A 22311-nucleotide genomic window follows, 5' to 3' on the forward strand; every position below is an offset into this window, starting at 1 on the left:
CGCCCCCTTACTTTCCCCTTCAATTCTTATTCAGTGCTTCCTCAGTGCCAAGCAATATTACACACACACATAAACACACACAGCACTGACACACAAGGTCCCTGTGAGGCAGAGGCCATCAGCACCTACCTTTTACAGATCAGCTTGGAGCAGAGCTGCTGCCCCTGCCAGTCAAGGGCCAGCTTGCTTGAAGCTACCCTGGCTTGGTGGCAGCCTCGCAGGGCCCAGTTTGGGGTTGCCAATCGCCCGCATGCTTCCACACAGCCTCTGTGTATTGTGAGGCCCGAGGTGCTGGAACGAAAGGCCTATTAAGCCATTAGCCCCAATGAAGGCTTTGACATGAATCTCTCAGACCTCTGCAGGGGTCTGAGGGGTCCTAAGGAGACTGAACCAGGGTGGGAAGGTTGGGAAAGGAAAGGAGAAGCGCCGGAGCTGGCAGCTTGCCACCATCTCTATTCCTTTAACACTTGTGAGCCACCTACTCTGTGCGGGGGTGGGGGTGGGGTGCCGGGGTGGCCTTGTCCCTGCACTCACACAGCCCACAGTCCAAGGAAGGAGAGCAACTAGCAAACAGCTACTCTGTGGCGGGATGGGGGGCAGCGAGAGGGGTGTGGAGGCCCAAAGAGGGGCCAAACCGAAACAGGTCTAGGGGGCCAGGGAAAGTCTCCCCAAGAACTTGACTCTTTCAGCAGAGGTCTTGTTTGATTCCGCTCCAGCCCAGTGTACAGAGAAGACAACCGAGGCCCAGTGAAGTGAGTCCCACAGCTAGGACCCAGAGTCAGCCCTTGGACTCCCTGTCAGGGCACTTCCCAGTCACAGCAGCGGAGCACATGAAGAAGACAAAGAATCTCCAAAGAAGGCGGCAGGATGTGCAATGGAGGAGAGGTGTGAGGCCAGCAGGCGGAAAAGGAAAGTGTTGTGCGACCTGACAGAGCAGTGCCCCTTGAGGCCCAGTCAAGTCCTGGAAAGCCTCTCCCCAGAGTCCACACACTTGGGCTGGTCCTGGGGACAGCCAAAATGGGGTCACCTCCCCCAGGCCCACCAAGTGGGGCCGTAGCTCTGTATGGTGCAGCCCCAAACCTTCCACATGACAGATGTGGCATTTCTGACACCTTCCCCTGAGTTTCCATGGCAACTGGGAGTCATCTCCCCCCCCCCCACCTTCCAACTCAAGATGTTCTGCCTCTTGTGGCCAGCAGCTGGGTGAGCCATGAAGAAATAACATGTCTGGCCTTCAAGACTGAATGTGCCCTTCAGTCGTCCCTGACGGGGCAGAGTTAGACGTGAGATTAGTGGGGGTGGGGCAGGTGATCAGGGGTCTTTAATGCTTCGAATGCATCCACCTGCTTCAGCTCAATGTCTCCAGAGATAGGTTATGGGTCAGCATTCATTCCTGAATCCCCTGCTGGAGCCAGTAAGGAGGCCTCCCCATGAAGAGATGCTCAAAGTTTAATCGAGCCAAGCTTCAGTTAACCCCCAAAGCTTCTATTTTCACATCTGCTAAATGAAGGAAATTATGCCTGTCTAACTAGCTTGTTACGAGGAAGAAATAAGACAACGTCTAGCACAGAATGCATGTTCTGACAAAATGTCTAGCACATAGTAGGTGCTCAAAAATGTCAATCCGGAAGGTCCATTCTAAACATTTGCCTGCCCCCACAATGTAACGTTCTCTCTTCTCCAGATCCTTATTATAAACTTCCCATGAATAGGTAGGAAGACAGAAGCCCCAGTGGTCTTGGGAATTCGAAGAGCCCGAGTTAGAGATCACCTGGAAGTTCATAACTTCCTGGTTTATTGGTAGTGGCCCTACCAGCATGAGAGTCCTGGGTTTTAATGCTGGCTATACTGATGACTGGCTGTGAGGCATTGGGCAAGTCCCCTGTCCTCTCTGGTCCCCGATTAGCCTCTCCATCCTGACCGTGAGGGACTGGCCTAGGCCAGAGGCTTTTCAGATTGTGTTACGCAGAAGGCTAGGTGTTTCAGGGGACACTGTGGTGGGGGAGAGGGATACGACTGAATGGGTGAGGCTCTGGGCCTCCAGATCCTGCTTTGATGGAATTCATATGTGCCACATCTTTAAAAGTAGTCTGACAACTTTGGCCCCATGCTTCTGGCTTTGCTAGGTGGAGATGGCCCCTGGCTGCTTCCTCAACTCCAGAGAGCATGAGCCCTGTGGCCTGGGACCAGCCATACCAAGAGATGCTCCTCACCTTAAAGGTGTCCCAAAGTTCCATTTTCTTCCATGCCAAACAGCCTGAGCCCTCTTCTTGCCTCAGTCCTTCTCCCTGACAGTCTGAACTGCCTAACCCCAGACTGCTTCAGCCAAACACCCTGAAGAACAGTATGGCGAGGGGGCCTGGGGTCAAGAGGGAGCCTCAAAGGGGGAATAAGCCCTGGCTAGCACTTCGTCTTGGGAGGGAACAGCAGGATACTGGGCCAGTGGCCTGCCTCCCGGGGTGTCCTTGCTGAGTGTGGAAGGTGGGGGTCTGATCTGCATTTGGGACAAAGCCTACCCGGTGCTGGAGTGTTGTTGTCATGGAGACTCAGAAAGGTGTTATTAGCCTCTTTTCAACTCAATGGCCCTGTGTGGTCCGGTCCATGCAATCTTAGCAGTAGCTGCACCATCACCCTAGCAACCCATTAGCTTAGTGTTGTTACCATGGAAACCCTGGCAAGGTCGATCAGCCAGGAACTTCCTGGAGGAGATGTGCGCTGGGGCATGCACTCGTGGCTGGGCACACTCCACAGGTCTCCCAATTGACAGTGACCCGTTCTACAGACACTGAAGGTAATTTAGGATCTTTTCTGGAGCGAGTTCAGAGTCAGTGAGACAGGAAAGAATTTGGCCCTGAAGAGTGGCAGGCTTTGTTACCATGGAAAAGCCGCTTCTAAGGATCTCAAAGCACAATGGAAAAGTAACTCTTCCAGGAGATTGAGACTGGCAGGAAAGGAGGCTGTGAGTCTGTCCTTCATTCACTTGTCCATTTATTCACTCAGCATTTATTGACCGCTTGTTAATACAATGAGCACTGTATATGTTCTGGCCATATAGGTATTCTATATAGGTATATAGGTAGAATATAGGTATTCTATAGGAATACCTGCTCACTCAGTCTCCTCAACAGAAGACGAATAGTGAGGTGGTGGAACCATCCTACTTTCTGCTTCAATCTCCATAGAAGGAGAAGGTGTGGGCATGCCAAAGGAAATGGGATCAGAGGGTCTGGGTGTGTTGGGGGGGCAGGATCCAGGGAAAATATTTGCTTTCTGTAGTCTCCATTTTTAGCCTACCCCATGCTTGAGTCTTCAGGGAATTGGGATCTTTCTGTGGTCTGGATCACCAAAGGCTTGCAAGAAGATTCTAGCAACTACAGCTAGAACAGGCTACTTTGAGAAGTGAGGAGCTCACCGTCACTGGAGGTATGCAAGCAGAGGCAAAACAACTGTCCAGTGAAGACCATGTAGAAATCATAGAGCTCAATGATTAAGAGCACAGATTCTAGAACCAAATTTCCAGGCCTCAAATCTTGTCCCAGTTGACTAGCTATGGTCACATTGAGCCTCGGTTTCCTCATCTGTAAAATCGGGATAATAAGAGTTTCTACCTCATGGGATTGTTGTGGGAATTCAGTGAGGAAAATATATGTAAAGAACTTAGAACAGTACCTAGCATATGATAAGCGCTCAACAAATACTAACTTGTCTGATCTAATGATGGCTGAACAGAGGTTTCTGCCAACACTGGGATTCTGTATGATTGTTGTTTACAAATGTACCTGAGCACCCCAGACATAAAAACAGGGATTCTGGCAAGAGTGAGACTGCCCAACTGGGGAGCTGGCTGAGGGGAGCACCTTAAAGTGCTCTAGGATTCAGTGTCTTCATTGAGCCTCAAGACAGTTCAAGAGGTACAATAATCACCCCTTGGTAAGGGCAAGTCATGGGGCTGGCAGAGGAAGGGCTCCACCCAGCAGTCACCTGCGGGAACACAGCTCCCACAGTTTGCATTTCTCTCAGGAAGAGCTGACACCAAAGCCCAGGGAGCGGAAGAAGCTGTTTCCTAGAAATGCCGTGGGTGTGGCTTGTGGGCCTCCCCCACGGACAGAGGACAAGGCTAGGCCTGCTCAGGAGCATTCACTTGAACCTGAACTTGAATCCTCCAGAGCTCCCTTACCTCTGAACTTATTCAGAAACCTGGGCCTTTGGGCAAAGTCCAAGGGAGTCATTAGACTCTGATCTGATCCTTCAGAACCCAGCCTAGTGACTCCAGTGTTTAACTGATGGCTGATGGGCTCACCAAGGAATTTTGCCTGCTGAGACTAGTAAGATGGACGAATGTTTTCTTGCCATTTGAAGGGGCAATTTGAAAAAAAAAAAAAACCAAAACAAAACAAAAAACACCAACCAACCACACGACCTTCCTTTCAGGCTTGAGAACTAAGTCATGGTCTCCTAAAGCTCCAGGTATATATATATATTTTCCTCGGGAGTATGGGAAGTGGACAGGAGTAACATTAAAATTCCTTAATAACCAGCATGACATGCTCAGCACTGACTGATCAGAATGTTTGCAGGTCAGAAACACCCAGAAAGCCTGCACTAGTACACAGAGGAAAAGAGCAGAGAGGTCTTATATTGGGGCTTGGCAGTGGCGGGGTGCTCCCTTAGGGTTCTCCCATGAGCACATGCAGAAATCAGATTTGCCTATTGCCTCCAGAGGCTATGAGATTTACCCTAGGAGCTGTGAGGGTGCGGGTGTGTACCCGCTAGCAGGGCGTTCTGGCAGGGACAAAGAAATATTCCTTGGGACAGCCTGAGAGCCAGACAGCCTAGGACCATCCAGTACGGATGCAAACAGAGCCTGACTTGGACTTAGAGGGCCAGCTGCTGCCTTTTGAAACCACAAACTGGATAACTTTACCCCTGGTGCCCTTGGCTAGCAACTTCTCTTCCTTCCCCACCCATACCCCATGCACAAGCATGGTTAGCGTCGTACAGTACACATCTTGGATCAGATATACACACCTACCCCAGGCAGTGTTCACACACACACACAGCCCACCTACACTCATGACTCGTAGATACACCCTTGCACCCTCACACTCTCTTACATCATGGGACATATATTCACACCCACAGAATCATTCACAGGCTCAGAATCATGCAGCAGAGACAACCGAGAGTCAGCTTTGACTAACTTCGATCAGCCTTCCCACACCCACTCTGGTCTGCTCTCCCTCACACCTCCTGCTGAATGGGGCCGGACAAGGGGACCTCAAGAGCTTCCTTCAACGGTCTGGGCCAAGGCCTGGTTCAGGCGGTAAGAAGTCCCTGCAGTCCCCAGGATCGGCCAGCAGGGGGCAACCTCTCATGTCACAGTAAATTTCACCCAGAGACTAAGGGACCTCGAGGAGAAAGGGTGGCAGAGCAAAAGGAAAGTGGAACATCTAAGAAGTTTTCAGAGTGCCTCTCCAGCCTGCAAGCTGGCCCAGGTACACCCAGCGCCCCGCGCTGATGGGTGGGAGCCTCGGTTCCCCCACACACACCCCACAGCTGGTAAAAGTGATAGAGTATTGACCAAGTAACGGGAAGAGGATGCCTTAGGTACCATGGCAGGCCCCTGTTCTAGCTCTGCCCAGCGAAGAGCCTGAATGAGAATCAGCCGGCACACAGGAGTTGAGCGGAACTTTTCATTCTGCAAGTCACAGCCCCTCTCAGGGCCCGCGCCCAGTCTGTGAAATGGGTTTAAGAGTAAATCACACCTGCTTGGACTCAAGCAGCATGCTCCCTCTGCCAGGAATTAATTCCCTTTCTCCTGCTTAACCTCTACTCACCCTGAGGTCTCAGCTTCCCACTTCTCCTCAAGGAAGAATCTCCAAACCCCTTCCCCAATGAGAGTTTGAGTTCTCTCTGTGAGAAACTTCTCAGAGTTCTGTGCTTTCCCCAGAGCCTTTACCACAGATATTCCTTGTAATTTTGGAATGACATCGGACCTCCCTCACCAGGTTGTAAGGAATGTGGCACATAGTAGGCACTCAAGCACGTGTTGAGTGTTGGGAAATGAATTTCTACAACACTTTGCAGATGACAAAGCACTTTGCCAGGCAAGCTGGAAAGGAGGCATTTTTTTCTCCCAGTTCACATAAGCATGGCGCTCTTTACTGTACCAAGCATTTAACTTCAAAAACATTTTAACTTCATTTTCACTTCGCTTGAGCCTTACTACAAGCCTGTGAGGAAGCTACGGATTGTTATTTCTATTGTAGATACAATAAAACTGAGGCCTGGAAGGGTGGAGTGACCCAGGGTTAGTACTTAGAGGAGCCAAGGTTTTTTCCAGATCCCACGCTGGGAGGCACAATCATTATATTCCCTGGTCATCATCACTGTGGACATTATCACCTCCACTGTGGTTATAGCCGTGCTCAGTCTGGCAAGAAAGTGTATGGTTGGCAAGCACACAGGCTTAAGAGGGAGACAAACCTAGGTTCCCACCCGGGCATGACCTGCTGTGACCTTCAGGGTAGAGGAGCATCCTGTAAGATTTCCTGGGGGAGGCTGACTTGGTTGGCACTTGAAGAATGGAGAGAATCTGGAGAGGCAGAGAGCCAGGAAGGGAACCCTCGGTAGACTAGAAAAGTACCAGAAAGCGGGGTGGTTGGGGGACTTAGGCTGATGCCTTCACAGCTTCTGCTTCCCGAGAGCTGTGTGAGCAGCTCCCTCCTGTACAGCTCCTGCTGGAGCCAGGGGAGCAGCCAGCGGTACAGAGGGCACTGTGGAAGCCACAGGCAACAAGGGCTGTCCCACCCTCCCCGCACACCTTTCCCTTCAGCCTCCCAGAGGTGAGGCAAGGAGCAAGTCTTCTTCACTGTCCCTCCTCCACTGTGGCTCACGCACACGCAGGGTAGGGGCAGGCCAAAAGGGGTTTTCTTATGCTTGGGTTCTGAAAAGATTGGTGCAGCCTGAGGGGAAACTTGCATAAGACATGGGACCTAAAGCTTAACAGGCAGTTTGGGAGAGGGGATGGGGTAAAGAGGGCTGTGGAGCTGAGCTGGGAGCTGGTCCATAGTTGGGTGGGGAAGGAGAGAAATCAGACTGCAACTCCTGGCCAAACCTGTGTCTGAGATCTCTGAGTGATGGAGGCGAAGGGCTGCATGGTGAGCCTTCCCTCTCGAGACCCCTCCTCCAGTCCATCTCTACCCCTGTGTGATCCTTTCCTCTGCTTCACAAATCTTTCCATATCTTTCCACCTTGCCCACACCTGAGGAGTTGGGAGTTCTCTGAAAGACGTGAGAGAACTCTAGGCTCTGAGAAAGGTTGGGATCCCCCACACAGGGGGATGAAACCTCATAGCTACGCCCCAGTCACTGGGCCCTGTTCCCACACCTGCTGGGGAGAGAGCCAGAGACTGCCTTTCTGGAAACCTGGGCTTCTGTGGTGGGTGAGGGGGCAAACTTCCCCCTGGTTCCGCAGACACAGTGCTTCTGCAGTCCCAGGACAGAGGTGACAGCCGCCCTTGACTGAATGCTTTGCATTTCAACACTGTCTTCGCCTTCCTTTAAAGTGCCTTCTCTTTCGTTTTTACACATCACAGAGGATCCTCAGATGGACTTAGCCTCTCCATGCCTCCGGTTCCTCAGCTAGAGAATGGGCCTGCGATGGAGACAAGTCAGGACAAGTGAAGGGCCAACAGTGCGAGGCCCATAGGAAGGGCTCCTGGAATGTTTGCTAGCACCATCTAGCTGTGCCCCTCAATATGGGCCACTTTCCTTCACCGAGTCCCACTTTCTTCATCGAAAAATCAAAGGAGTTCGGGGGACTGAATGACCTCCTGCCAGCTTTGCTCTTCTGGGATTCTATATGTCTGAGGTGGGGAGGACAGAAATTGCTGACCTATGATGATAGGTGATGAGGGGGTACTGGAAGGCCCCCAAAAGATGAACTAACCTGCTGAAGGTCACACAGCCAGTTCCTGGCCAAGCTGAGATTCGGCTCCAGAGTGCCAAACCTTTAGTTTCAGGCCACTGGGCTGGCTGGGCTGCAGCCTGCCCGTTCCTTAGCACCCAGGGGGAATCAAAGCATTTTGTGTGAACAATGAGGGAAGTATGAAATGGAGGTTATGGCAGCCTGTGGGACCAAGGGAAGCTTGTGCAGACCCCCCAAACCCAGTGGTAACCTTCCTCACTCGCCAAGGTTCCCATTTCCTGCTATATGCCCATTTCTTCTCCCAGATCTCCTCCCTACAGGTCCTTGTGGCAGGCCCTGGATTCTCCCACTGTTTGCTGGGACACCCAATAAGACCTTATTCATAACGGGTGCTTCTCACTCACCCACACCTTCAAGGAGGCCTGGGCAGTTCAGGAGGCAGAGGCCCAGAAAGGACCAAGGAGAGATTTTTGCCAAGCTACCCAGCAAGCCCTCGGCAGAAGCGGATTCAGGACTAGATCTCAGGTTTCTGGGCTCTTGGCCTCATGTAGAGAGAAACTCAAGGGACAGGCAAGTCTCCTAGAGCATGAGCCTGGCTTGGAAATCCTAGCTCAGGAGCTTTCCCAACTAATGCTGCCACAAGGAGAAATGCTGAGGGCCTAATCTGTCCCTGGGGAGGCCCTTCCAGTGTCCAGTGTCTGGAATACTGAAAGTTTCTAGGGGCCGAGGCGCAATCATGATGGGGAAGCAGACCCCTAGCGAGGGCACGGCAGGTGACCCCAGCTGAAGACAGAACCAGATGGCTCTGTGAATTTGAGCAAGCGACTTGACTTCCCTGAGCCTGTTTCCCCATCTATAAATGGAGGATAATGATGGCTGTCCTGTCCACTTCTCAGGGTAGGGTGAGGTTTAGCAGAGATAACATGAACTCCCACAAGTAAGCTTGTACCATAGGCTGGGCACGGTGCCCAACACTTTCCTTGCGTCATTTCATTCAAACTTGACCATTGCACTGAGAAGTCGGCAGAGCATCCTGCCAGCTTTGGAAACAGGGCTCACTGAGATCAAGACACTGCCTTTAAATTCTCACAGATAAGTGAATAGTAGTGCTGGGATTTGAACCCTGCTCTGACCCACACTTCCCCTTCCACTGAAAGGCCTTTGTCAGTATGTTTATTATCAGATTAGCATGGCACGGAGGCCAGCTCGTAATCAGTTTATTAAATTCCCTTCATTCTAGACCGTGCTGTAGAATGTCAGTCTTCTCTTCAGGCCCCAGGCGGGGGTTCAAGGGCTGAGTTGACACAGGGTTCGGCAAACTGTGACCTGCCACCTGTTTTTATAAAGAAAGTTTGGTAGAAACACAGCCACACCCATTTATTGACACTTTGTCTGTGGCTGCTTTTACAGCAGCTGACTGGGGGAGTCGAGACGGACATGGAATGGCCCTGCAAAGTCTAAAATACTATCTGGCCCTTTAGAGAAAAAGTGTTCTGACCCCTGATTTCAAATTTTCAAGGAAATACTCTGGATGAGGCTCTGGCCTTTGGCTGAAGTCCACAGCAACAATGAGGGAGCCCCTTGCCCGGCTCCCTCTGTGAGCCCTGGCCAGTTACATCAGGAACACAGGCTTTTCAAAAGATCTCTGGAGGGGCCTCCCATTTGAGGGTTCCAGAAAAAGGCTGGCTGAGTCTGCAGCCCCTTCTGGAGCTGGGAGCAGAAGATAGTTAAGTCTAATCTTCCAGTCCCTTTCACAGTTAGCTGGCCTGAGCTCACTCTGGTCAGAAAGAAACTGTGGATTGAGAACTTTCAGCTGAATAACCTAACCTTTAAGCCTGAAAAAGAAAGTTATATAAGCACTTCTGAATGGCTGCTCGGGCCAGGCGCCATAGTTCCCACCACAATGGGGGAGCCCAGCCCCAACTGGTGGTACCAAGTCAGTCAGGGGCTGTGGGAGAGTCTGAGATGTTAGGCTCCAGAGGGCCAGTGCTCATTTTACACACCTGCGGGCCTGAGAAGCCATGAGTCTGGGTCTGGGTCTGTTTAGCCTCCCTAATGTCTGTCATTTCAGAAGCTACCTAAAGATTTCCAGGTGGATTTGAAGTACTGTTGTTGTTTTTAAGATTATTTATTTATTTATTCATGAGAGATAGGAAGAGAGAGAGAGAGGCAGAGGGAGAAGCAGGCTCCCTGTGCAGCAGGGAGCCCGATGCAGAACTTGATGCCAGGACCCTGGGATCATGACCTGAGCTGAAGGCAGCCACTTAACCGACTGAGCCACACAGGTGCCCAGTACTGTTGTTTTCTGAGTGCTCTGTCCCCCAACCCCCCCCCTTCAACCTCTTGGCCTAGGACTTACGAGCCAGAAACAGTTAAGTGAACCCCTTTTCCTTCTTACCTCTGCATTTTCAAAACCACCCCCTACTCTGATCCTACTGTATTTATCTGGCCAAGATACTGCCAAAGGGGGCAACCCATATGTCCTGCCATCTTTTCGTTTGGTGTCTAATTACCTAATTATCTTTCCCTCATTCTCTGTCCCAGGGTCAGACTCGCAGTCACCCACTAGCATCTAGTTGGTACATTCACCCGGAGGACCCTGGTGACTGCTCCCCTTCCCGCCCCACCTCCACTGCCCACCATCTTCCTGCCAACTTAACCAGATGCGATCGGGCCTCGGAAGCCGGTGTTAGTGATCCCACCAGCCCACAGCACGCCGTCTATATCTTTGGCACTTACTGAGAATACCAAACCCACTTTGTACTTAAGTCTTCCCTCTACGGGATCTTCTATAGGACCATGGAAAGGATTTGCATTCTGGAATTTGAAGTCCAGATTCTAGATTCACTTATTGGCTTCAATTCTCTGAGCTCGTTTTCTCATTTCTCACTCATAAAACGGGGCTCAGGGACTGTGCCACCCAGTTGTTAGGATGATAAAAAGAGTTATTTTTAAAAAGAGTTCTGGGAGCTGCACACTTCTGGGTGGGTATTAAGTTCCCCAGCCCTGCCACCACCCCCTTCTCCTTGGTTCATGTAAAATTAGAGCTTTGGGGGTGATGAGGGAGGTAACAGACCAATCAGCATAAAGCCAGCCCACCTAAACCTCTCTGCCTAACCAGTTACTCTGACGACCAGTTTGCCTAAAAGTCAAAGTAGTAATTTTGAAAGAAGGCATTTTGTACCAATTTTCCTAAGAGGCAATTCCAGCATAATGTCGTATTTTTAAATCACTATGTCACAATCTGCAGCATTTTGTCAATGATGAGATTATTTTATATGCTGTGTGTGGCTTTTTCTATTTTATCTCCTATTGAACAGTTTTTTAAACAAGCTTTTTAACAAGTTTGTTTGTAGACTCATTCTTAAAATTCTGTATTTCTAGCACCAAATACCTGCCAAGTCTGTAGAATATTCCACAATATTTATCAAATGTACTTTTCTGATCACGCCTGTCTTCTTCTCGCTGGGTGGTACTCTGCATTGTGTATGCCTGTGTGCACCTAATGAGTTGATTAACCAAATTAGCATGTACCCATACTCCTTTCTGTCCTGCAAGATATTGGCGTTTCGACAGCAAGCATGAAGAAGTGAGACAGGGCAGAATTGTATTGAACTCCTTGTATTTTATTTTTCAGGGCTTTCTCATTTATCAAGCAGCTCTATTTTGTGAAACATAAAATGATACATACAAAGTCATTACCAAGTGTACTTATTGCAGGAAACATAACCATTTTCAGGAAAGGCAACTTGGCTAAAAAGTCCCGAAAGTGTTCAAAAGTAGATAAAATTAGAAGACACCCACCAAGGATATAAAACAGCTTTGAGTAGGAATCCCACCTTTAACCAGAATGTCTTTAAACCAATTGCTTTGTAAAAAAATGACACCAAAGGAAGAAAAAAAGGACACCCAAACAGATGCCCGAACACTTAAAAGTGGACTGAACGTTATGGGAACCGATCATTAAGCACAGAGGTTCCTTTCGTGACGTTGTGGCCAAGTGGTTCGAGGCTGTTTGACCTGGAATTGATCTGGGATGCAGGCACTTACCTCCGTGCAAGGGCAGTCTATGGGCACGGGGACAACCGTGGACCTCGGGGACAAGAATACCCCTCCTGAACATGATCTCCAAGAGTAAGGGTGAATTGTCAGCTTTTAACTCTTTATTATAAAGACATATTTACACAGAACAATCTTTACAAACACAGTGAACACAATTATGGGAAGGAGACAATTTCTTAAAGAAAAGGGCCTTAATATCTTTGTATAAATTAGTATAAGAATGATACACAATCATTTTAAATAAGACAGGACCCCAGCCACCTACTGCTCTCTTCTGCCCTGTGTCTCTGGACTTGACCAACTTTCCCCCCTAACCCACGGGACTGGCTGGACAGCTGCTGAGGCAGGAGACACAGAAAGGAGGAGGGGAAAGAAGGCCCAATCCCTGGTGGGGGCATCAGTGGCAGACGAGGCTTTCCGGATCCTGCCAGCCTGAGGGCTGTGGGGGAAGCGGGTGCTCAGCCCAGCTCCTCAGGGTGGGCCTTGAAGCAGCAGCAGCAGCAGCAGCAGCATCAGCAGCAGCAGAAGTGAGGGGGAGAGACGGTTAGGCGATGTCGGGGTAACTATGGGACTCGGAGGGCCCTGACTCCCCCTGTCCCCACACATACATAGGTGGGCCGTCAGGCTCTGGTCTCCCATTTCCTCTCTCCTGGGAGGCCTCTGAGAAGGAAGCCTGCTCAGACCTGTATTTCCTCCCATCTTTCCTTCCTTCCTTCCTTCTCTCCTTCCTTCCCTCTCTTCCTTCTTCTCCCCCTTGCCCCTCCCCTAAGGAAAGGCCACTGGGAAAGAAGGTCCAGTCAACGTGAAGGGAAGGCTACCGAGTCCAATTACTTAAGGCTACATCCTGGCTAGCGAAAACCAGTATTGGGGTTGGTGTGGGAGACTCAGTACCTGAGCTGTCCCTGTGAGAACACACGGGCTTTGGTAGCGCTGCGGGAAGGGGGCAGCTGGCCAGGGACCTTTTCAGCCCAGGTCGGGGAATGGACCAGCAGGGGCAGGCCAGGGAGGCAGGAGCAGCTAGGTCCCCATACCACCATGGGGCAGTTCATAGCTGGCCTGCCCCTCCCTTCCCAGCCACCCCCAGCCCCAACCACGGGAAAGGCACTCAATGTGTTTTGAAAGGATATCATCAAGAGGGAAGAGGACATCATCAAGTGGGAGTGGGGAGACCTGGGTCCTCATTCTGGCTGTGCAGTGACCCCGAATAAGAATAGGTTGCTGTCCCTCTCCAGGCCTGGTTTTACATGAGTTTGCATAAGGAGGCGGAGCTAAGTGATCACCAAGGTTCATTTTGGCTCTGACATTCTTTGATTCTTGGCAAAAAACACTCGTCCTGTTTGGCTTTTGCTCCTGGGAGGGTATAGAACCATCTCCTGAGTGAGAGCTTGAACTAGTGGGCAAGGGAGGGAGGGAGTTGGGGAGAGGGGGGCGCGAGTTGGGGGGTGAGGTGGGGAGCAGTGTTAGGCGACACAGAGAGGAGACAAAGTACTTCATGGCCCCTTTCCTTCGCCTCTTCCTGAAGCCAAACATGGCATGAGGAAAAGGCCACAGCAGCTAGCCCTCCTCTTCTCCAATGCTTCCCTACTCCCCTTTGCTAGAGGACTGAGCCCCATTCCAATGCCCCCCAAGGCACCTTGTCTGCATCCCAATCAATGCCCCAGCCCCTCTAACCAGCACCTCCTTTAAGGGTGAAGGGTCCATTTGACTCAAAAGCCTGGGACCTGCTGGAGCCCCCTGAAGAAGGGAGTGTTCCCAACCCAGCCCCGGTGAGGGAAGGAAGGGCTGGAAGTTTGGGCTGTTGGGCAGGGAGAGGTGGGGACTAGGGGAAGGGGAGGGCCGGGGAGAAGGCCGGCCTTCCAGTGCTGGGTCTCCAAAGTCAGTCCAGGGAAGGGCCAGGAAGAGGAGCTGGACGGATCCGTGGAAAGAAAGGGTACCCTCCGGACTAGGGGCAGGTCCATGCCATTCGGGGAAGCTGGTGGGTGAGAAGAGTCGGGACCATCAGCAGTGAGGACAGGTGTGAGAAGAGAGGCGAATGGAAGTGAGGGCTCCAGAGAAGCAGACCAATCTATGGAGTAGCCAGATTCGCAGGGGGGCGGGCACTCAGGGGCCCCTTCAGTCCTAAAGAGACAAAAATGACCAGAGAAGAAGTCACCGACATGTCCTAGGTCAAAGGAACCAGCCGGGAAAGAAAAGGAGACAGCCTTCATTTCCCTCTTCCCACAACCCTGAATCTAAAGCCCAAGGTCCCTGAGTTGGTGCCACTTTGTCGGGGGTGTAGGGGTGAGAAAGCAGCCAGGCCTCAGGGGCAGGCTCAGGCCTTGCTTTCTCTGCTACTGCCTTGGATTTTTCTTTCTTTCCCATGGCTGTGGGCAACTCTCTTCTTCTTCTCTGCCTGCTGTCCCCCAAGGCACTCTGCTTCCCTCCCCGACTCTGGTGAAGATCCACCCTGCACACTAGTAGGATACGCTGAGGCACTCTTCTCTGGCTCAACAAGGTCCCCCCAGCACTTCTAGAACTCTCCAATTGGGCCATCCTGCCCAAACCCAGGCAGCAGAGTGGAGGGGAGCTGGCACCCCATTCCTGGGGAGTCAGGAGATCAGCCCCAGGTGTCAAGCCCCTCTCTGGGCCTTGTCTCCAAGTGCATAAAACAAAGGGGTAAGATGGGTGCTCTGTAAGCCCCAGTGCTGCGTGCGGGCCTGGAAGGGCTTGGTGCGGGTGTCTGGCCTGCGAGACGCAGCAGAGTCACGTACCTTCCAGGCTGTCCCTCCCCTGCTCCTTCCGCTGCCCACTGACCAAAGGCTCAAGTACCTGCTTCAGAAAGGCATGGGGCCCTTGTGGGAGAGGCGTGGCCGCTGGCGGCGAAATTTCCTCCGACCGCCCTGCCAGGGCCCCGGTCCATTCCTCGAGCCTCTGGGCTGCACCAGGTGGCGGACGGTGCCCTCCTCTAGCCCCTTGCCATCAGCAGGCTGCAGCAGGGGCCCTGCAGGAAGAGGAAAGCCTGTTAGCCAAGAGGGCTGATGCGAATGGGCAGAGGTAGTTCTCATCGAGGATTCTCTTTGCTTTGACCTTCCATCTTGGTGAGCAGTTTGCCATTTTTACACTGGCCTGGGCCAAAACCTACTACTCACATCTTGCAATGTATGGAGCTGACTTTATGTCCCTTTGGCAGTTCTACCATGTTTCTGGTAGGCACAAACCTGTTCTTCATTTAGAACATCACCGGGGTGGGTAGAGTATGGGGCATATGTCTGCACTTGGTCAGGGTGCAGCAAGCAGAAACTCCCCATTGTACCCTGGCAACGGATACACTGAAAACATTTCACACAAACAATGACATGAATCCCCCGCCGCCATGTCCCCATCACCCAGATTCAACAGTTATCCAGGTGGTGTCACAGAGGCTTTAGTTATCCCTTTTGTTTTTTTCCTTTGTGGAAGTATTCTACAGCAAATCCAGAACATCATGTCATTGTCCTCCTTTGAGGACTTGAGACCCCGTCCCTCCCCCCTGGACATCTCATCAGTTTTTTGGCCTCCCTGAGGCTCCCTTGCTGATCACAGGGAGATCCCTGTAATCTCCCTGTTGGCATGGCTGGGGTGGGGGGGGGTTGTCTCTGACCCTGTGTCTCTGTGTGCCTTAAGCTGGGTTCTATTCATATATTCTTAGAGGCCAAGAAATATTATCTGAAAGGATGAGTGAACCAATGAGTGAATGGTCACTTGAGGCAGCAAGTCTGGTCATCAGGAGCAGTGTGAGCTCGCAGCTGGCACCTTCCCCCACTGAGCACCTTATCTCTTTTCATCCCCACATCACGCCCAACCCCATGTCTGATTTAATTCCTGCCATTTAGATTCCTGGTGGCTTCTCTCCAGCTTTCCGGCACTCTGCTCTACATCTGCCCACACCTGGCTTGGAGGAGAAGGCTCCCGATGCCAGGCCAAGCCCTGACAATGAAACCCGAGTGGTGCTGGGTGTTCTTGGGTGCAGTGAGGGAGAAGTCACCTGGGCCGGCTCTCACAAAGGCTGCAGCACAGCCAGGGAAAGCGAGCTTGCGCTCTGGAAACAAGCCTGGGCTCTGGAAGCAGGCCTAACAGGGAGGTGGGATGGTGCTGGGCAGAAGGCGGATCGCAGGGAACCTGTGCAATGCCCAGTCCAGGGCTGGCCTGCAGATATATGGCTTCTGAGATCAGTGATCACAAATCCCATGCTCTCTCCTCCCACACCACTGAATTCGCCTTCAGCTATATCCCGGCCCCTGAAGCCCCATTTCCATCCATCCGGGCATCCCCACAACTAGCTCACAGTTTCCATATCACCACCCGTTGGCTGCTAGCCCCCCAGTCATACCCCTGGCTGCTCTTCCTTTCCCTCCCCCTTCCTCCAGCATCCCCATGCTTTGGTTCCTCTGTTGGCTCCTTGGCTCTAGTGATTTCTCCTCCGTTTGCACACAATTTCCAGGCAGTTATCCTCCTCTTGGGCCAAAAGCAGGCGAGGTTTGTCCTTTGGGCCCTCCCCACCCAGGCTCCGGGGGCCTGCTGCTGTCTCAGACACGCAAGCCCACTGCACACATGCGCACACTCTAGTCCCCCCCACTCCGCCTTCTCCAAGAAAAGTCACAGGCCTGTTAGGACCCTACTGGTTACCAGTCACATTTCTGTGCTTCTGGTTTGGGTGGGTTAATGCATCAGCTCCTCCCCCAGTGAGAATTAAAACCCACCACATAACAAGAATGAAAACATAAATTATGTTCACACTTTGTGGCAGTGGGGCAGGAGGCCACTTTTGTCTGTCATAAAGCCATTTGCAAAAGGGCTGGGCCAGGGAAGGAGAGAGAAGGGAAGGACCTTCACTAAGCTCCCCCACCCCTGACTTCAGCTGCTGCAGCTTCTGCCCTATGTTTTGGGGTCCCCTCAAGGCCCTCCCTGACCACTGAGGGGGGTAAGAATGATGCTGATGAGGAGTCCCATACCAAAGACACTCTCGGGGCAGGAAGGACTGTGCTGAGGGTGTGGCCAGGTGCAGGGAAGGACCCTAGGGGCCTTGATCATGTGATGCCTTCATTCTTGAGTCTGTGACCCCGACTGCTAGGGGCGGAGTGGGTGTGGGCCGATGACACAGATTACGGCTGCAGCGGTCGAGTGGGCATGGAGACTGCCCAGATGGGTAGGGTATCACCTCTAAATATTCAGCACCTAGGACTGCGAGTGTTGGTGGCAGTAAGGGAAGGAGGGCTGGGGTAAAAGGCCCTAAGTGGGGGGAGGCCAAAACCAGGATGGGGAGTGGAGATGGTGCCTCAGACTCCAGCCAGGGAAACATCTAGACTCCAAGCCGGCAGAGAAGAACTACCTCGAGCTGACTGAGCACTCAGCCAGGCCCTAGAGAGTGGCCACCCAGAAGACGCCGGCACATTGCACCTCCTAGGCAGGGGGCTCACTGTCCTCTTTGTAGCCAGAAGTCCGCAGCTCCTCCGACGCCCTGATCCCATCACCCACTTGTTTCCTTCTGCTTTTGATTCTGCATCTGGCTCCCCCTACGATAAGTTGACACCCGAAATGTGGGCTTTCTCCTGTCCATTTTAGAGGCTGTAGATTTGCATCAGTGCAGAGGTCTTGGCTGCACAACAGAACCGCCCTTCAGAAACGGAGACCGTCCTCAGTGCACTTAAATATTTTCTTCTAACTCATGTGCTGCTTCAAGGGAGGCTGGGGGCAATCCCCCAAAGAATCTGAAGCCTAGAGGGACTGGAGCCCCTGCTCTCTAAAGCACCATCAGAATGAAGCCTCGGCCTCTCTGCACTGAGAGCTGCATGCAGGGCTGAACAGGGATTGGTTTTCTCGAGGCCCGAACTCCAGCCCCACTGGCGCACAAAGAGGTGCGTGTGACTTTTCAGGAACATGCCAGCCTCACCAGGAATGACACGGCTGCTTCTCCTCTCGCCATCTAGTCTATCTTGTGACTGCTTTAAAAGCCCTCACGAGTGCTTGGTGGGGGGACCCTGCTGGGTATGCCCCCACCTGACACTGCAGGTCTCTGCCTGCTGAGGCATCTGTCCTTGGACTGCTCAGCCCTCCACCCCAGTGCCCTGAGCTATCTTCCCATGCCAGCTTCACTGCCCTTGGACATGTCATGCCCTGGCAGCCCGGGCCTCCACTTCACTTGTGTTAGTCTTCTGCCCCAGAGGCCGGACTCAGGTTACAAGAGTGCTTAGCACTTAGGAACTGGGATGGAGTCGAGGTGTCCCCTCCCCGAGAGGGTGAGGTACAGGTACACTAGGCTGTCCTCACACTAGCACTGTGACTGCAGGCTTTGAGCTCAGCCGAGGAGGGGAGGAGGAGAAGGAGGGAGAGGGGAAGTGGGGTGCTCAGATAAGAGCAAGAGACACTTGGCCCTGGCCCAGCAGCTCTCAGTCTCAGAAGAGCAAGGTGTATCTCAGGTCAGGAAGCAGTGGAGGAGTTTGTGTGTGTTTGGTGAGGGGGAGGCACAGACATTCCAAGTCAGGACAGAGTGCATTGGGGAGGAAGCAAGGTTTTCAGGCCTGGGAATTTTTTTCCCCATGATTTATTTATTAGAGAGGAGGTGTAAGCAAGAGTGGGAGGGGCAGAGGGAGAGGGAGAGAGACTTTCAAGCAGACTCCTCTCTGAGCGTGGAGCCTGATGTGGGGGGTGGGGAGCTCAACCTCCGGACCCTGAGATCATGACCTGAGGTGAAACCAAGAGTTAGCCACTCAACCGACTGTGCCATCCAGGCACCCCCTGGGCCTCTGGGACTTCGACTGGAGACTCTGGCTGGGGAGAGCATGCAAGCCTGGGCCAAGGGCAAGGTGGTTCTGGGGTCCCTGTCTCTGACCCAGGACGGAAGCTAGGAGGAGCAGGACATGAGTACCTGGATCCTTGGCTGGTGGCCACCTACAGAGAAGTGTCCCTCCTTGGCTCCTATAGATGTCATGGGCGGGGAGAACGTTGTGAGAGCCCAGTGTCCAATGCTAGGCTTAAGCAAAAGGTGAGGGCAATAAATTTACCAAATAAGGGCACAAAGGTAGATGACTTAATAAAGAAGGGTGAATTAAAGCAAGAGGTGACAGGGTCTGCACCAAACACAGCGTTCCCTTCCTTTGAAACCAGCTGTCCCCTTTACCAGCTGGACCCCTAAAGCGTCCTAGTAGTGGACGGTTGCCCAAGGGTCTCCCCATAACCTCTGGGGGAGCGCCAAGTAAGCAGATCAGGAAGCCCCAGCTTCCTCCAGGACACCCTCTCTGTACCCACTCTTTCTTCCCTGACGGTACCACTTAGGACTGTTTGCTGGTGGTGGTGTCCTGTGGGTGTCTCGTCTTGCCAACTGCACTGGATGGAAGGCACCTGAAGGGCAAACCCACATGGTGTCCTTCATTCCTATCTTCTGCTCTCTGTTCACCTGCCTGACAGGAGTCTCTGAGGAAAAGGCTGCTCCCTTCTTACCAAGGAAGAGGCTCCTGCAGCACTTGGGCGCTGAAGAAGACCACTGGACAGCTCGCTGGAGGCAGGAGGTGCCCAAGCTAACCTACGCACCTTCCTGAGAAGCCAGGCAGTGCTCCCAGGGTGAAGGCTCTGCCAAAAGGCAAGAGCAGAGAGAGGAGCAGCCTACCGAGAGAGAGGTGGAGGCTCGCCAGGCCCCTCAGCGGCTCCTGGGCTGCAGGCCATCCTCCTGCTCTGGAGAGTCTGGAACTAAGTAGGGCCCCATGCCCTTCATCTAGGAAACCTGCTGCACTGCCCTCTTCTTCCCTCTGCTCCCACCTCTCTAGGACTCCAGCCCTGGCAGTGGCATTTGTCCACCTGGTCTTGGCCTTCCCCTTGTGTGGGGCCAGGCAGGCAGCAGTGACAGCCAGATCACAGAACTGTGGCAGCTGGAGGTAGGAGCTGACAGCCCCAGGAGACACTGACACACCGGGGAAAGGCAGCCTGGCCTGGGGCTGCCAGGGCATCGCTGGGACCAGGTCTGGGGAGGGCAAGGGAGCACCAGTGCCAAGTGTGCCAGGTGAGGGGGGGTGTGGTGCAGGTGGGGGAGAATGGTCTTCCCCTCACAGAATTGCATGGAGGTGTAAGTCAGGCGTATGTTTCCTGGTGCGGCGCCTGGAGACAAGGGACCTAAGGTGAAGCGTGCCTGTGCCAGGGCTGAGTAAAAGAATGGAGCCAGAATATCCAAGGAGGACGGCCCCGGGAAGCGCGGAGTCTGTGGGGAGGACCTCCTGTTCGGGAGCAGGAGAGCAGACCAGATAAGACTTTGGGGCAAGGGAAAAGAAGACCAGCCTGGCTCGGCCCTGCCAGCTCCGCCGGGGGAAGGCTGCCTCTGCTCCCATGCGGGCTGAAAGGAGCAACAGCTGGGCTCCACGCCGCCGCCCCCGCCGCGCGCTCCTGCCTATGCAACAAGTGTCACGTCTGCATCTTGGCACATCATCCCGAGTGGCCCGCGCCCCGCGACCGGCGCGCGGCCCCTAACCTCCAGGGGCCGGACAAGTTTCAACTCGGGAGGCCAGACCCCAGGCTCAGGTCAGGCTCCCTCCACTGATCCGTGGGGAGCGGGACATGCTCCCCCCAAGCACATACCCTCCACCACGTGGGGTGCAGGACGCGGGACCCTGGGCTCACGCCCGCGGCCCCGAGCTCCTCAAACTTCAGGGCCGCCCGGAGGGGCAAGGCGCCAGGCCGGTGATGCCCGAGACGGAGCCGAGCCCCCTCTCAGAGACAGCGGTCGCCCCGGCCGGCCCGGTCCCCGGCCCGGGGCGCCCTGTCAGTGAGTCCGCGGCCCGGCGCAGCCGGCGCGTGGCTGCTCCTGCTCTGCTAGCGCCGGGGTCCCGGGAGGCTGAGAACGCGCGAGTCGGGGGCGGAGGGAAGGGAGCGCGTGGGCGGCGGTCCAGGAAGGCGGCGAGGGGCGCGCGGGCGAGCCGCGGGGCACGCACTCACCTCCACACGCAGCAGTCAGGGAAAGCCAGAGCAGCAGGAGCGCCTGCACGCAGCGACGCAGATTCATGCTGCTTCTCTGCCGCGCCGCCGCAGCCCGGGCCAGGGGGCGGGGAGGCCGGGCGCCCCGAGGCTGGGAAAGGCGCGAGCCGCGGACCGTGCGTGCGTGCCGGCGCTGAGCTCGCGTGGCTCTCCGGCTGCGCCGCGGGCTGGCCGCCTGCCGCGCCCGCTCGCCGCTGCCTCTGCTGCAGCCTTCCTCTCCTGCGGCGGGGCAGCGCAGCCAAGCGGGCCTCCGCGAGCGGCTCCGGGGACCGCGGCAAGCTCTTTCCAGGAGGCTGGCTGCTCAGCCGAGGCTCCAGCTGCGCGTGGCCCAGACTGCCAGCGAGAATGCTCCCCGCTCACTCCAGGGGCTGCATTTTGTAGCTTGTGGCTTGGCCGCGAGCCCACTTGGTCATGTGGTCATCGGGAGGCCTGGAGGGGGGGCAGGAAGAGGGAGAGGGAGCGAGCCTCCCGCACCGCCCCCCTCCCAGCACGCCTGCAGCCCCAGGCTGGGCGCGAGAGGGAACCTCGAGGTGGCCCCACAACAAAGGCGGCAAGGCCGCTCTGACAACCCACAACCGCTCCCAGGACAATGCCCGCCTGGCTGGGGGCCAGAGGGCTTCGGAGACCTGAAGGATTTCAAACACAGGAAGCATTTGGGGCGGTGGAGGGGCACACTTAACCCCTTCTCACCTCGCTTCCTTAAGGCTGTCAAGGAACCTGGGCGCTCCAGGGAGGACCTGGCCCAGGCTGCCCCCACTCATCCCCTCACCTCTGACCGGCTCCTTGCAGCTACCACTCCCCAGCCAAGACCCCCGCCCCCTTCCCACTGGCCCTCCTTTTTCCTCTGCATCTTCTCCATCCCCATCTTTGGCTGGGTTTGTATTGGGGGTGACTGTTTAGGCTTGTGCCCAAGACTGCTTAATTCCTCGGGACCCCCAGGAGGCACCCTCTACCTGGAATGCCCACCCCATCCCATCCTGCCTCCCAGCTCTTCCTTCTTGCAATAGCACCTCAAATCTCATCTCATCCAGAAGACTTGCCTGGGTGACAGTAATCCAGGAAGGGTTGCCTCCCCCCTCTCCCTGCCCTGCCCAGGGCTCCTCCTCGCTGTTGGGACAAGCAGCAACTTCTAGGGTGTCCCATTTCATGTTCCCCATCATCATGAGGTGGACAGTTTACCCAACTCTGAACAGTCTAGACTGGATTCATTTTGCCCCTATTTGGGATTCCCCCTTTGTAATTGGGTCCTGAAGTTGTTGCTTTCCTAAGCTAGACTGTCAGCTCTTACAGGCTGGGAGCTCCTAAGGGAAGGGAATGCCTGTATCAGCGGGCTGGGAAGCCCCT

At 54.0% G+C, this 22311-nt stretch overlaps 1 protein-coding gene across 1 annotated transcript; it reads right to left on the reverse strand.

Annotated features, from left to right (window-relative positions):
• Positions 1 to 11559: 11559 nt before the first annotated feature.
• On the reverse strand, positions 11560 to 21264 carry APLN (apelin). The gene is made up of 3 exons (XM_045994559.1): positions 20929 to 21264; positions 14800 to 14971; positions 11560 to 14109 (listed from the first exon to the last, which is right to left on the reverse strand). Exons 1-2 carry the CDS (start codon positions 20993 to 20995, stop codon positions 14805 to 14807), a joined length of 234 nt encoding a protein of 77 aa, XP_045850515.1. The 5' UTR covers positions 20996 to 21264; the 3' UTR covers positions 11560 to 14109; positions 14800 to 14804.
• Positions 21265 to 22311: the final 1047 nt, after the last annotated feature.

The sequence above is a fragment of the Meles meles genome, chromosome X, assembly GCF_922984935.1.
Source record: "Meles meles chromosome X, mMelMel3.1 paternal haplotype, whole genome shotgun sequence".
NCBI lineage: Eukaryota > Metazoa > Chordata > Mammalia > Carnivora > Mustelidae > Meles > Meles meles.